The 15976-nt window shown below is 44.4% G+C and overlaps 1 protein-coding gene across 5 annotated transcripts in view; it reads left to right on the top strand.

The window, feature by feature from the left end:
• The window catches only part of NUF2 (NUF2 component of NDC80 kinetochore complex), a 65383-nt gene that overhangs the window by 45884 nt on the left and 3523 nt on the right, over positions 1-15976 (top strand). For 2 of the 5 annotated variants that reach the window (XM_087891151.1, XM_034409877.2), the window contains exon 14: positions 2952-3926. The exons of the other annotated variants lie outside the window; for them this stretch is intronic. In XM_087891151.1, the coding sequence (XP_087747277.1) occupies positions 2952-3071 (120 nt within the window). In that variant the 3' untranslated portion in view covers positions 3072-3926. Of the gene's footprint in view, positions 1-2951; positions 3927-15976 lie in introns of those variants that run through there. 5 annotated transcript variants of the gene reach the window in all.

Genomic DNA, 15976 nt, shown 5'->3' with positions numbered 1-15976 from the left:
GCCCCATCTCGCGCCTCAATGAAAGGCAACAGCAGCCTAGCTGCTTCCCATCTCTACCCTCTCTGGCTCTGGAAGCCAACTGACAGGCACACACTCAGTCACTCATTCATCTCTCTCTCCCCCTCGCCAGCTGAGATCAGCAGGTCAGATTTGGTGAGCTGAACGCACTGCTGCCACCCGGGAGTGTAAGAACGTGAGAAATGGTCTCTCGCAGTGCCTCCTCTCCAGTGGTGAAATCTAAAATTTGTTACTACTGGTTCTGTGGGCGTGGCTTGGTGGTGGTGAGGTAATGTGACTGGGTGAGCCTGGCCAACTTTTTTCTTTTTTCTTTTTACTTTAAAACCATTTTTTCTACAAACTCTTCAGCCGAAGAGGTTGTAGAAAAAATGTTTTAAAAAATAATTTAAAAAAGGCATTGATGATCGCGCGGCTCAGCTGGGCATGGGAGGGCCAGGGATTTTTGCTACTGGTTCACCGAACCTCCCGCCTCCATCGTTACCGGATCGGGCAATCTGGTCCGAACCGGGAGCATTTCACCCCTGCTCCTCTCCCTCTTTTCCTCCCGGGCTGCAGCAGTGCGTCTGGCTCACTGAATCTGGTCTGCTGGTCTCGGGTGGCAGAGGCTCTGACCTGATTCTGGCTGGCAATGCTATGGGCAAAAGCCGGCCACACTGATCCCGCTTCATGGCTGCACAGACAGAGCTCACCATTGCTTCGAATTCCAGCGCTGGTCCCTCTCCCCCCAGTCCCAGGTTGGCGGGTTGCTCAAACTGAGACTCATGGCCCAGTGCCAATCCTTGTGTCGCCCGCCTCGTGTGTTTGCTCAGTAGGGATTTGGGGAGTAGCCGGGCCGGCTGAATGTGCACAAAGTGCTGAGGATCGGGGTGGGTGGGCTTGAGCTCAGCTGGCGTCACATGGGAGAGGAGGTGCTCTCCCTCATTTCTCACGTTGGCCGGGCGGGGTTTGCCCATGCAGAGGCCAGGTATCTGTGTGAGAGAGACAGCGAGAAGGAAAGAAAGAACGAGAAATGGCAGAGAGGAAACCCTTTCAAACAGCATTGCCTGCAATTCTTGTTACTCCCCTCCTCTGTTTCTCTTTCTCGCTCTCATTCTCTCTCACACACACACAAACATTTGATTGCTTGAAAGGGACAGGCTGTGCTTTGCTTGTATCGTAAGCACGCACTTGCCTGCCTTTTCGTCCTTTTCTCCAGCAGCAGCCGGGTAGAGGGGGGGAGGGAGCCAATTCCAACAAGCCACATGGCTTTCTTCCCCATTGTGGCAGCAGCCTGAGCAACACCCAAGCTCCAGGCCTGACGGAGCGCAAACTGTGCTCACTGCTTGCTCCACAGCCACAAGGTGAGCTGCGGAAGAGAGGATCCCTTGGCTGCAAGGTTGCCTGGTGTCGTGGGCAAGGTGAGGACTGGCAAGAGTGTGCCAGAAACATCTCCAGGCACCCAGAGTGACAGAACTCCCGTCCCCCACTGGATCTGCTGATATGCGGGCTGCGGTTAAGAGGCCCAGCAGCCATGAGGTGACCATACTCACCGCCTCCTGCACATCAAAAAAATAAGACCTCCCCGAAAATAAATGCAACTGCTTATTTTCAAGCCTAAAAGAAAATAAGATCCGGTCTTATTTTTGGGAAAACAGGGTAGCAGTAAGCCTGTTAAAAACAGATCATGCCAAACCAATCTTATTTCATTCTTCAACATAGTGACTAAATTAATAAACCAGCGAAATACTGTGGACACAATATACTTAGACTACAACAAGGCATTCGACAAAGTAGACTACAACCTACTACTTCATAAGATAGAAAAAAGTGGGATAAATAGCATCACCACCAGACAGACTTGTAACTGTCTGACAAACCGTACTCAACGAGTAGTCCTTAATGCGTCTACATCTACATGGAGGGAAGTAAGCAGTGGGATATCACAAAGTTCCATCTTAGCCCCAGCACTCTTCAATATCTTCATAAATGACTGTGGTTTCCCTCTATCTTCTCTGTTTCTAAGAATTAAGTCCAGTATGGCTGTCCCTCTAGTTCCTTCCTCCACCTTTTGGACAACAAAGTTGTCAGCTAGGTTGGTTAGGAACTTAGTTGATTTCTCACTTGGTGCAGAATTAGTTTTCCAATTGATGTCAGGGTAATTGAAGTCCTCCATTATTATTGTAGTGTGTTTCCTACATATATTTGTTAGTTGGTTAGCAAAAAGGACATCTATTTTTTCTGCTTGATTGGGTTGCCTATAGTATACACCTATGGCCATGTCATTCTTTTTTTCTTTTATATTGACCCATATGTATTCTAGGAGGTTTTCGTCTTTGGTTTCATGCATTTCTGTAGCAATATAGTAGTCCTTTACATACAGTGCAACTCTATCTCCTCTTTTATGGGGTCTGAGGTTTTCTTGAACAGTTTGTATCCTATCAGTATATTCTAGTCATGGGTTTCGCCCCACCAAGTTTCTGTTATTCCAACTATATCATATCTACCTTCGTATTTTAATAGTTCAAGTTCACCCTGTTTGTTACCCAGACTTTGTGCATTTGTATATAGGCACTTGAGATCTTTATGTCTGACTGGGAATGCTTCCTATGCTTCCTGTTTGCTGTTTGTGTTTGTCTTCCTTCCTATCCTTCCTTTCTTCATTATTTGACTTGCTTTCTATGGTTTTTTGCTTGGAATTAGGTCCTGGAGATCCTAAAGATTGGTAACACTCCCCCCTCAATTTTAGTTTAAAGCCCTCCTGATAAGTTGAGCCGGTCGTTTTCTGAAAACATTCTTTCCAGTCTTTGTGAATTGCAACCCATCTCTTGCCAGAAGCCAATCATAGAGATAGTACAGGCCATGGTCCAGTACATACATCACTTAAGGGTTTGTGTGTGTGTAGATCTCATGTCTCTTATAAAAAATAATGTCTGCTGATCTTCTACCTCTTTAAGGAGATCTACCTCAGCTTGAGGATTGGCTTGGAGAAATATCATGAAAATCTGGCCAGGACAGTGAACAGCTACATATCATCAAGAGAAGACAAAATTGCTCAATTAACTGGACTTTTTTGATGTTGTAATTCTAATTATTTTACATCATTTTCTTGAGCTAAAAATATGGAGTAGCCTGTTAATTGCAAGAACTGTAGAGTTTACAAATTTCTGTTGAAGTGTCAAATGACTTATTTTCTGTTTTCCATTATGTTAATTTTTTCTTAAATGAATAGAATTGAGAGATGCAATTTGCTTTCATTGGATAATAATAGTACCTTACGAATAGTCATATTTTCTTTAGTCATATAATAAAGATTTGTGAATTTAAAAGTTTATAAACCCTAACCCAACATTTTCTCTGTTAGAATGGTTCTTTTTAATCACATTGTAAAAAAAAATCACTTGAATTTTCAGCAACAAATATTGGCCATTGAATTCTTTGAATTTCGAGATCTTATGCATACTATTGTAGATAATTCCTGTAGCACCAATTATTTTAACAGCCAAATCTCTGGAGATTACTAAACCCTACAAGATTTTTGCAGAGTGAGTGAGCACACCATGCTCTGCTAGGAATTTTTAATCTTGAAATTTGGGGTCCTATGAAAATCCTCTGAATGACTTGCATGAGCCAACGTGCCCACTGGCATCATGTTTCTGATTGAGGGCTTACATTTGGTGATTTAGAAATCTGCTAAAAAATAAAAGTTAAGATTCACTAACCTACATGTTTCATTTTTCTACATAATAAAAATTTGATAATCTCTTTCTGATGCATTAATGGTGATATCTTTATAAAGATTATAACATGCATATTTTTTTTAATAAAAATGGTTAATTTTATCTAAAGGAATCTTTAGCTTAATATTAATTAGCAACCCCAAATTCAGCATTTTAATAGATTTATGTTCAATAAAAGTCCATAAAAAGTAATTGTTTTACTCATTTTAATGAAGTACTGTAATAGATAAAACAATAACTGTTTTCAAATGTTTTTGTGATTGCATACATAGACAATTGCCTTTATTCAAGTAAGTAATATCACTGAAACCCTACTTGAAGTGGGGACTCCTGCTTTGTGATTTTTAGATTAGATAATTTACAGCTGAACAATACGGCTGCAATGTAAGAAGACAATCATACATCAGTAGTTCTCCAGATAGCCAGGCCTTTACTCTTTCCTGGAAGGATAGGGTGCTTCAGTAGGAAGGCAACTTCTCCAGGACACATATCTGCTGTCTGCCCTCCTTTCTCATAGCACTTTCTGAGTTGGGAAAGAATTTGAAACCATGGGATTGTAAAACTGGTTTTATAGCACTTTCAAGACTCAGTTCCAGATTTAAATTTAAAGACTGATTTTCGATCTAGCATCAAATGCATTAAAAGTTTTAAATGAGAATCTCCACTGTACTGTATATCCAAAACACTTGATTATGTTATTAGCTGTTTATGTCAGTTTTATATTCTATCTTGCATTAAAGAACTCAAGGTAGGGTACATAGTGCTCTTTTCTATTTGTCTTCACAGCAGCCCTGTGATATGTTTCCATAGCATTGACCTTTATCAGTTAAATCCAGATCTGAATGATACCCTTATGAAAAATTGGATTTAATCCAACTATTTTGTAATAATTATGTAATTATATTCAGAAGTGATCAGATTCGCCTAATGATATGAAAAATGAGAAATGCTTCACTTGTATGAATTATTTGTAATACATTACCACATTTTTTGCAGTGTCGGCCAGCTATTGTAGATATTTATAATATTTTTCACTCATCTTTTCTGGTATGTACTGGTATATTTGCTAAAAAAAGAAATCCTATATTTTCCCACTAGGTGACACTGTTGCACTATCAAATATTTACTTTTAATGTTGACTATATAATTAATTTTGGCCAGTCAGGACAAAGATAAATCTGCCCTGTGACAACTCAACCAACTTTGAACAGAGACCTGAAAAGACATAAGAATTGCTATAAAAACAACATATAACTTGTCCATAGATTCCTAAATGAAAGTTTGTGGCCAATTTCTCCCTAGGATCTCAGTAAATTCTGATAGAACTGAGTGATGTGCTTGCTCAAAGGATTTGTGTGGGATAGGGCTTCTGAATTTGCAGATTCTTCAGGAATCTTTGTTACATAACAAAGATAACAAATTCCTCTTTTAGGAATAATCTCAAGTTTCCTGATCTCCAATATTTATCACAGTTACCAAAACTTTGCTTCCAGAAAAAAGCAACTAGGGCTAAACAGGTAATCCTCATTTAGTGACCACAATTGGGACCAGCAACTTGGCTATTAGATGAAGTGGTTGCTAGTGAAAAATGGTGACTGCGTCTTTCCTTCAAAGTATCAGAAAGATAAGACCCAAACAGATGGGTGAACAAATGGAAGATTACATAGAATTCAACTCATGAGGAAGCCAGGAAAAAGGCAAATTTTATACTGCTTTTCCCCCACCCTTTGCAATGCTCACCTCAACATAAGATAATTAGCAAGAAGAGAAATGTTTATTTACGTTCATTGGAGAGGAAGGAATTATAAGAATAAGGAACACAAATGACAAATACATATCAAAAGAAATGTGGTGCCACCTTTTTGCCTAACACTGTGATGGCAAACCTATGGCATGCATGCCACAGGTGCCACACAGCGCCCTCTGGGCATGCAAGAGTTCAGCTCTGTTGCACATGTGCCTCCCGCCGGCCAACTGGTCGTCGGGTCTCTGCCGCACATGTGGGAGGCATGCGGTGGGGCTGCATGGGGGGGGCATGCATACATTGCATTTTGGGGGTTTGGGTGCACTTTGGGACTCGGTCCGGAAAAGGTTAGCCATCACTGGCCTAGCATATTCTTCTGCAGAAGTTTAAGAGCTTTAAAAAAACCTTTAGTGTGAAACTGATTAGGGTCTGGTCAATTTCTTGCAGCAGCTGCAAGCTTGCAAATGGATTCTGATTAAATAAACTCAGAAAGTGAGCTTGTTAACTTGTGGTTAGCACATTTTGTGGGGAGCACCCTGCTGCAGAAAAAAGCTCAAGAGAGCTTGCTTAAGTAATTTTTCTGCTGCTTGGGGGGTGGGGGGGATAATAAAAAATGGGTCAGGCACAGGACAATGACTACTGACTAATGGCAAAAATATGTCAGTCCCTGCAAAGGTTATAAATGTGGAAAATTATTTTTTAATCACTGTTGTAACTGAATGATTGATGTCCAAGGAAGTTGCTAAACAAGGACTATCTGTACCACAAGTGTTCTTATTAGCTGAAAAGGGAGTCATAAGAAAAAGCTTCCAAAAACTAGACAAGTTTTTGCCCTGGTGGTGCAGCAGACTAAAGCACTGTTATTAACATCATCTGCCTGCAATTACTGCAAGTTCAAATCTCACCAGGCTCTCTAAGGTAGGTAAAATGAGGACGGGGGAGGGGGGGCAATAAGCTGACTATAAATATACAAAAGTATGAAGGCTATTGCTTAACGCATTGTAAGCCGCCCTGAGTCTCCGGAAAAGGGCGGCATATAAATCAAACCAAAAAAAAAATTGTATATTAGGACATGTACCAAATTATTGAATTGGTAGCAATGTGGGCTTAATGTTCTAACGTTTAAAAAACAAATGACTTGAAAGCCAAAATTAGAAGGCTGGAGGATAGGCATTTTCTATTCACTTTATCCCAAAATGGTCTGTGAACTACATTTTGTGCAAGATTTCCAAATCAAAGAGTCAAACTAAGCATTATGCAGAGAAAAAAAATACATTTTTTCTTAAACACAAGAAAAATCTAAAACTTTACAGAAATATAAAACCATCCCAATGTTGAGCACAAATTTGTTAAACTTGTTTTGCTATGCAAAATAAATGTTTTAAACAGCTTTTAAAAATTAAAAATAAAAATCAATTTCTGCATTATAGAATCATTTTTTTGTATAAGATCTAAGTTCTTGGTGTACTAAAGCAGGGGTGTCAAACTCAATTTCATTGAGGGCTGCATCAGCATTATGGTTGTCTTAAAAGGGCCAGTTGCATGTAAAACTATGGCAAGTCTGACTAGATGGGCATGGCTGGCTCTATTCTGCTCACTGACCGTGGCTGACTCGGGACAGCTGGGTTGGAATGGAACAAGTCACACCGGCTAACTCGACATGGGGACAATTTGGTGCCCCACAAACTCGTCGCCACCTCAAATGTCTGGCAGCCTTCCTTTTCTCCCTGCCTCCCTCCTCATTCCCATCTCCTTTCCTCCCTCCCTCCTTCCCTGCCTCCCTTCTCAATCCCATCTTCCTTCCTTCTTCCCTCCCTCCAAGCCCAGGGGCTGCAGGGCCAGCAGCAAGGCAGCTGGGGCTCTACTATTGGTGTCCCCAGTGACTGTCTTGCCCTGCTGGCCCCACAGCCTGTGAGTGCTTCCCTTTCACTGGGATGGTCCCTGCCCCGCCTCCCGCGTGAGAAAGCCATGTGCACCCTCTCTTCATCCCTGCAGGCTGGCTGTGTTCTGAGTGCTTCCCTTTCACCAACGATGCCAGCCCCCATGTGTTCATCAACTCCTATGTGTGTGCCCAGGTGGAGCCCCCAGCCGGACTGGTGTAGGCCAGAGCCAAGGCGGTGGGGTCCGTCCGCTCACTGTCTCCAGAGTGGCCAGATCTGACCCGCGGGCCTTGAGTTTGATATATCTGTACTAAGTGAGGGATGGAAAGCTAACCATAGATGAGATGTTGGGCAGGATTACATTTTAATGCCACTGCTATTTAATTATTACATAAACTTGATTAGTTCACATTTAGAGAGGTCCAATTATCACCTTCCAATGATGATTTCTAAGGCAGTGGTCTCCAACCTTAGCAACTTTAAGACTTGTGGACTTCAACTCTCAGAATTCCTCAGCCAGCAAAGCTTTGGGAGTTGAAGTCCACAAGTCTTAAAGTTGCCAAGGTTGGGGAACCCTGTTCTAAGGCATCTCAGTTAGAGCAGGTTGTCACTGCGTTAAGTGTTTGCCAGCTGAGCTCCCATTCTAAGACTTACGGTAACCTTGCCAGGGAACTTATCTGTAGCTGAGATAAGGCTGGTCTTGTGAGACATTGGACTACTGCGCATGTCTACATTCTTTCTTTTCTAACTTCCTTACTTCCTTTGTCCGTCTGTGTGATAAGACTGCCAATAACGATGTAGTTAGCTACTTTTGTTTTACTTTTATAATAAAATGTTTCTTAGATATACTTCGAGTTTTCTTTCTTTGAGGGTATACACCATGGAAGACAAGATCCAGTCACCTCTAATTAATTACAGCTTTCCCAAGGGGAGAAACGAAGCTGATTCACGCTTCGACACAGGTGATGCCACTATCATTTCACTAACTCAGTAGAGTTTTCAGGTGGTTGGTCAGATACATCTGCAGTCCATACATTCTCTTAACAAGTATCTTGGTATTATCCTCTGTCTTCAGGATCAAGCAATGCAAAATACCTCAAAGAGTGCAGCTGCCATCGCTTCCTTTTGTCAGCACACAAATATTCAGTTTATACCTGCAGCAACAAAGTTTTTCTTAGTCAAAGTATATGGAGTCAAGTTTGGACTGTAAAATAGGGTTCCGAGATCACTTTTTTTCCAGATCCCTCAAGATCTCAAATGTTATTCTCAACAATGAGGCAGAACTAAATAGCAAGCCCTCAGATGGGAAGGAAAAAATAGTCAATGTTATATTTGTTTGTGTAGAGGTTAGCATTTTTGATTTTTGAAGATAAATTCTCTTTATTTTGGAAGCTCCTATTAGAAAAGGACATACTCCAGTTTGGATTCTCTTTAAATACTCTAAGCACAACAACATGGTCGTTGTTCAGTGGAGGTATAATAAAAGATCCTTAATATAGTTTAATGTTATCCTGGTCTGATCAGACTGATAACCAATTTATGTGGACATATTTCTCACAAAAGGTCATCAGACAAGTTCTTATATCAGTTCACTGTGCTTAAATATTGTAGCATGATTCCCTTAGCATATTTTAATAAACCTATTTGCCATTTCACAGGAAGTCATGAAGCAATTCAAGGTTATGTCCATGTAGCTCAACAGCAATCCAAACAACAATACTACTTCTGTTCTCTTGCAACTGCAATATGATATTCATTTATAGTATATATGTCTCTAACAAAATACCAAGATAAAAAATAAGGTTTAATAAATGGCAAGTTTTATTCTTTAATTTAATTTAAGAGGGAATGGCTACTTCAGCATAGAAGAACCCAGCTATGTTTTTGTTAAATTTAAGAGCTTAAATTCTTTTTTAGTTAAAGTGCCATCAAATCTCAAAAATATTGAAGAGGGCCAGAATGCAACCCTATTTTACCTCTTGAACTGAGACACTACCACATTTAAATTCCTTAGCTTGTATAACTTTTTTGTGCAACATTCAAATTAAGCAAAGTAATCTCTGTGGATCAATGAAATAACTGCACCAGAGATTTTCTCTAGGGATGGAATCAGAAGTTGATTTTAAACCATAAAGTGCAACATATAATGAGTGGGGAAAAGTGGCTATGTTCCTGTTGCCTGCTAGAGTCTGCTTGACTTTAGAATCAAGGCAGGGTTGGCAGAGCCAGTACAAGGTAGCAGACCACACTGGGAAAAGTGTAGAAGACAAGGTCACAGTTGGCTAACATATCCAACCATCGGTTTCTGCAGTCCAAAACACCCAATGGCAGCAGAAGATGTGGCATCCAATTTCAGCCAATCCACCTAGTCTTGGTAGAGCATCTTTCCAAAAATTAGGGCTGTGCAAAGCCTCAGATGTGTGAATAGTCAAAGATGGTTTCAACAGAATCTTTTATGAATCTTCATTTTTAAGTCTCCGATCAGATTTGGGTCTTTGAATTGCTTTGAAGAGATAAGAATGTAATTTGGAGATTCAATGGATAATTGGCTTTGCAGTGTCTTGAATAACCACAAGGCTTCCTCCACTTTGTACATATTGGCTTTAGACAAATGCTGCTCTGATTTTAGTATCTCAAGTTTTATATATTAGTTGAGGCAGAGTGAGGGAGTCAACCTTTTTTCTGCCACTCTTTTTTGGACCTGGTATGATCCATTTGTTTAGTCCTAATCTGCTTTTTCCAAAATCCATAGCCTTTTATCCTTGTTTAGCTTAATTTCTTGATTTGTCTTACCTGTAACACAGTTCTTATTCATTAACAGAACAACAGAGTTGGAGGGGCCTTGGAGGTCTTCTAGTCCAATCCCCTGCTTAGACCATTCCAGAGAAGTGGCTGCCAATTCTCTTCTTAAAAGCCTCCAGTGATGGAGCACCCAGAACTTCTGAAGGGAAGCTGTTCCACTGGTTAATTGTTCTCATTGTCAGGAAATTTCTCCTTCTAAGTTGCTTCTCTCCTTGATTATTTTTCATCCATTGTTTCTTGTCTTGCGTTCTGGTGCTTTGGAAAATAGGTTGACCCCTTCTTCTTTGTGGCAGCCCCTCTAATATTGGAACACTGTTATCATGTCACCCCAGACCTTCTTTTCATCTTTGTGCTCACCCTATCTATAGTCAGTGGTGGGCTCCAAATTTTTTAACAACCGGTTCTCTGCCCTAATGACTGGCTGGGTAGGTGTGGCTGGGTGGGACCTGTGACTGAGTGGGCATGGCCAACTCTACATCACTTGTGTGGGTGGTACCTGTATGGGACAGGCAGGGTTGGGGAGGGAATCCACCAGGGTCTTTGGTGGGGGGGGCAGGAGGAAAGAAAGATCCAATCTGTGTGTGTGTGAGAGAGAGAGAGAGAGTGAGAGAGAGAGAGAGAGATAGGGAGAGGGAGAGAGAGAGAGACTGTGTCAAGCTAGACTGACAAAGCTAGCTGCAAGAGGAAGAGGAGCTGGGTAAGCTGGACCCAGATGCTTCCTGGGTCCCCTCATCCCAGAAACAGCAACCTCTCACTCTTCCCTCTGGTAGCTCGCCCAGCAGCGAAGATGGAGAGGGAGAAGGGGGCAGTGGCAGTCGCTAGCATTGAGGGGTGAGTGCCACACAGAAATGGGAGCACACAGAAACGCCGTCCCCTTCTCCCTCTCCATTTCTGGGCAATCCCATGCGAAGAAGGGGGCTAGCAGAGAGGGGAAGAATGTGAAGTTGCTGCTTCTGGGACAAGGGGACCCGGGACACGTCTGGGTCTGGCTCACCCGGCTTCTCTTCCTCTTGCAGCCAGCTGTTTTGGGCCATTTTCAGGCCGTTTTTAGGCAGGAAACGAGGGCTGCCTTGTGCCACAAATATACCGAGGTGTAATCCTGATGCCCCACTACAGCAGAGAGAAGAATCCAGATTTTGCTCTCCATTGTGGATGCCAGATCGGCCCCCTGCAAGCTCTCGTCTCTCGAGGAGTGCTCCCTGAAGCTGCGTTGGAAACTTTGGTGGGCTCCTCAAGAGATGAGAGTTTTCAGAGGGCCGATCTGGTGTCTGCAATGGAGATCAAAATCTGGCTTCTCTCTGCTGTAGTGCGGCATCAGGATTCCGCCTTGGTATATTTGCAGAGCAAGGCAGCCCTCGTTTCCTGCCACTTGGGACTCGGAGCGGTAAATGGCGTCTGGTCCAGGGAGCAGCCGGATTTTGCTCTCCATTGCGGACGCCAGATTGGCCCCCTTGAAAGCTCTCGTCTCTCAAGGAGCCCAACCAAAGTTTCCCACACCACTTCAGGGAGCGCTCCTCGAGAGATGAGAGTTTGCAGGGGGCCGATCTGGCGTCCGCAATGGAGAGCAAAATCCAGCTTCTTCTCTCTGCTGTAGTGCGGCATCCGGATCATTGAAGCAACGCAGCCAGGCTCCTTTAGAGATGAGAGCTTGCAGGGGGCCGATCTGGCGTCTGCAATGGAAAGCAAAATCCGGCTGCTCTTTACTGCTCCTGCAGCAGGAGATGAGGGCTGCTTTGTGCCACCAGCTGGCGCAAATATACTAAGGCGGAATGCTGATGCCGTGCAAGTTCAAGTAGTGCTTTGCTCCCGCACTTCTTTCGGCCCTTGTTGGTGCTCGCACACCTCGGTCTCTCAGGGAGATGCTTGACTTCTTCTCAGCCCCAAGACACTGGCTGGTCCATGAGATGAGAGAGAGAAAGAGAATCAGAGAGAGAGAGAATCAGAGAGAGAATGAAAGAGAGAATGAGAGAGAGAGAATCAGAATGAGACAGAGAGAGAAAGAGAAAGAGACAGAGAATGAAAGAGAGAAAGAGGGAGAATGAAAGAGGAAGAATGAGAGAGAGAGAAAGACAGAGAGAATCAGAGAGAGTGAGCGAGAGAATGAGAGACAGAATGAAAGAGAATCAGAGAGAGAATGAAAGAGAATCAGAACGAGAGAATCAGAATGAGAGAGAGAGACAGAGTGGAGGAGAGAGAGAGATGAGAGAGAAAGAGTGGGAGAGAGGGGAGGGAGAGGAGGGAGAGTGCCTGAAGGACCCCATCCCGTCACTGGGAGTCCAGGCGCTTCAGCAAGCGGTGCGCTGGATTCGTATTAGTGGTCCACAGGATTTAAAATTATGAACTTGGTAGTCCCTGAGGTCCAAAAGGTTGGGAACCCCTGGTTTATTGGATACATCATATAGGCACAAATTGGTGAGAGACAACTCTAAGATTTCCCATGGCTTTCATCTAATTAAAAGTGAAAGTTTTCCCTTTCCCCCCAAGTCACTGGTCCCTTTCCCCCCAAGTCACTGTCCAATCCAGGTGCTGGCTGGTTGCTGGGTTACTTACTCCTTCTCTGGCCAGCCACCTGTGAGAATGTCCTTGGTTCCCACAGGAAAACTTTGTTGTTTTGGCTACAAAACCCCATCTAACTATTTCCCCCTTCCCACTGCTGTGTGGCAATCCTGAAGCCTCCAAGATGGCTTCAGTTAGGTTCACTTCAGCCTTGACAACAGAATTACAGCGTCAAAACTTTTTACTGGCTGATGCAGTAACCTATTTACTTCGCTGTCCTTGGCCTCACTGTTTAATATCATTTTTTTGAAGTGGCAACTTGCCATCTGTCGGCGAAGCATCTGAGGTGGCCCGGGAGTTCATGGCTTCCATGACAGCCATGGGTCTGACCCAATTAATTCATGGACCCACTCACACGGGAGGACACACTCTGGACTTGATTTTTGTCTCTGGTCAGTGGATGAATGATCTTGAGATAGGGGAGATAGTGACTGAGCCCTTGTCATGGTCAGATCATTCCCTTCTTAGGCTTGACTTTCTAACCGCCACACCCTGCCGCAGGAAAGCAGAACAGACTAGGTGGTTCCACCCCAGGTGCCTGATGGATCCTGATAGGTTCCAGATGGAGCTTGGGCCATTTCATGAGGCTCTGACTCATGGCTCTGCTGAAGAGCTGGTGGCCACCTGGGACAGGGCGGCTGCTGGCACTTTAGACCGAGTTGTGCCTTTGCGGCCTCTGATCCGTCACCAAGTTTACCTGGCTCCTTGGTTCTCCGAGGAGCTGAGGGAGATGAAGCGCCAGAAAAGACGCCTGGAGAGCGGTTGGAGGACCAGCCGTTCCGAATCTGACCAAACACTGGTGAGGTCTCATATTAAGACCTACCTAGTGGCGATAAAAGTGGCAAAATGTAACTATTTTTCCGCTCTTATCGCATCTGCAGATAACCGTCCAGCCGCCCTGTTTAGGGTGACCCGTTCTCTTCTCCATCTGGGAGCGCGGGAGGATCCCTTGCAGGGTTGGGCTGAGGATTTTGTGTAGTATCTGCACGATAAAATCACTCAGATTCGGGAAGGCTTGGTCTCTGACTGGGTAGGTATAGGCGGGATGATGGAGGCAGGTCTTGAGAATGTCATTTGGGAGGAGTTTGACCCTGTGGCTCCCGAGGACGTGGACAGGATTCTGGGACGGCTGAACGCGACCACATGCTTATTGGACCCGTGTCCCTCCTAGTTGGTGCTGGCCTCCCGGGAGGTTACGCAAGGCTGGCTCCAGGGGATTATTAACGCTTCTCTGAGTGAGGGTGTCTTGCCTTCCGCCTTGAAAGAGGCGGTGGTGAGGCCCCTCCTCAAGAAGCCTTCCTTGGATCCGGCTGTTTTGGCTAATTACCGTCCAGTCTCCAACCTTTGCTTTGTGGTGAAGGTTGTTGAGAGTGTGGTGGTGCGACAACTTCCGTGGTACCTGGATGAAGCTGTCTATCTAGATCTGCTCCAGTCTGGCTTCAGGCCTGGGCACAGCACGGAAACGGCATTGGTCGCATTGGTGGATGATCTCTGGAGGGCTCGGGATAGGGGTTGTTCCTCTATCCTAGTCCTGTTAGATCTCTCAGCGGCTTTTGATACCATCGACCATGGTATCATGCTGCGCCGGTTGGAGGGGTTGGGAGTGGGGGGCACCGTCCTGCGGTGGTTCTCCTCCTATCTCTCCGACCGGTCGCAGTCGGTGTTGGCAGGGGGGCAGAGATCGACCCCGAGGCGCCTTGTTTGTGGGGTGCCTCAGGGGTCGGTCCTCTCGCCCCTTCTGTTCAACATTTATGTGAAGCCGCTGGGTGAGATCATCCGTGGCTTTGGGGTGGAGTTCCATCAGTACGCTGATGACACTCAGCTGTATATCTTCACCCCAGGCCATCCCAACGATGCCCTTGAAGTGATGTCCCGGTGCCTGGAGGCTGTGCGGGTCTGGATGGGGAGAAATAGGCTCCAACTCAACCCTTCCAAGACCGAGTGGCTGTGGCTTCTGGCGTCCTGATATAGCCAGCTGGTGCCATCGCTGGCTATTGGGGGCGAGTTACTGGCCACCATGGAGAGGGCTCGCAACTTGGGTGTTCTCCTGGATGCACAGCTGTCTTTAGAAGAGCATATGACGGCCATGGCCAGGAGGGCTTTTTATCAGGTTCGCCTGATTTGCCAGTTGCGTCCCTTTGTGGATCGGGACTCCTTACGCACGGTCACTCAGGCACTCGTCACTTCTCGCCTGGACTACTGTAATGCTCTCTATATGGGGCTCCCCTTGAGGAGTACCCGGAGGCTCCAACTGGTGCAGAATGCGGCCGCACGGGGGATTATGGGAGCGATGGGGTGCTCCCATGTGACACCTCTCCTGCGCAAGCTGCATTAGCTCCCGGTGGTCTTCCAGGTGCGCTTCAACATGTTGGTTACCACCTTTAAAGCGCTCCATGGCTTAGGGCCTGGGTACTTACGGGACCACCTTCTGCCACCGATAGCCTCCCACTGGCCAGTACGCTCCCACAAAGAGGGACTCCTCAGGGTGCCGTCGGCCAGGCAATGTCGGCTGGCGACCCCCAGGGGGAGGGCCTTCTCTGTGGCAGCACCTGTCCTTTAGAACAACCTGCCCCCGGAGATACGTAGGATCCCAGATCTCCGTGCTTTTCTCCGTGCCCTTAAAACTTTTTTATTTCATCAAGCTGGGCTGGCTTGACCCCCCCCCCTTAGATATTTTTAGATATTTTTAATTATAAATTGATTTTAGTTGGGGTGTTTTAAATTTTATATTGAGCCAAAACTTGTTTAATTCTTTTAAAATTAATCTTAAATTTTGCATGTGATGTTTTTATTCTTGGCTGTTCACCGCCCTGAGTCCAGTAGGAAAAGGACGGTATAAAAATCTAATAAATAATAAATAAATAAAAAATAAATAAAAACAGTATCCTAAGTGGGGTCCCACTTATTTATTGTAAGGTAATACAATATAGGTAGTTTTGTTTGACTTCTCCTGTCTAATGAACTATAGTATAATAGACTCCCTTTTCTTAATTGTCAATATATCTCTCTGAGTTAATCATTTTCAAATTCTCTTTCCCAGTCAGTCAACACAGGTCTCACATGTATATATGAAGCTTATATTAATTTGTCCTCATGTCTATCAATTTATGCTGACTCTATTTGCAAGTTGCTGTATTGCCCAGGATGGAGGTTTTACTGCCCCCTTTTATGTATCTTAGCAAATTTTATTTCTCTTTGCTCATCTCTTAATTTCAGAATTAAGATATTAATTTATGAATTAAATGAGAAATAAAGGACCT

The sequence above is a fragment of the Pantherophis guttatus genome, chromosome 3 (assembly GCF_059756535.1).
Source record: "Pantherophis guttatus breed Tessera chromosome 3, ASM5975653v1, whole genome shotgun sequence".
In the NCBI taxonomy this organism is placed as follows: domain Eukaryota; kingdom Metazoa; phylum Chordata; class Lepidosauria; order Squamata; family Colubridae; genus Pantherophis; species Pantherophis guttatus.
Note: the sequence above shows the minus strand (reverse complement) of the source record. Positions and strands in the feature narration are given on the sequence as shown.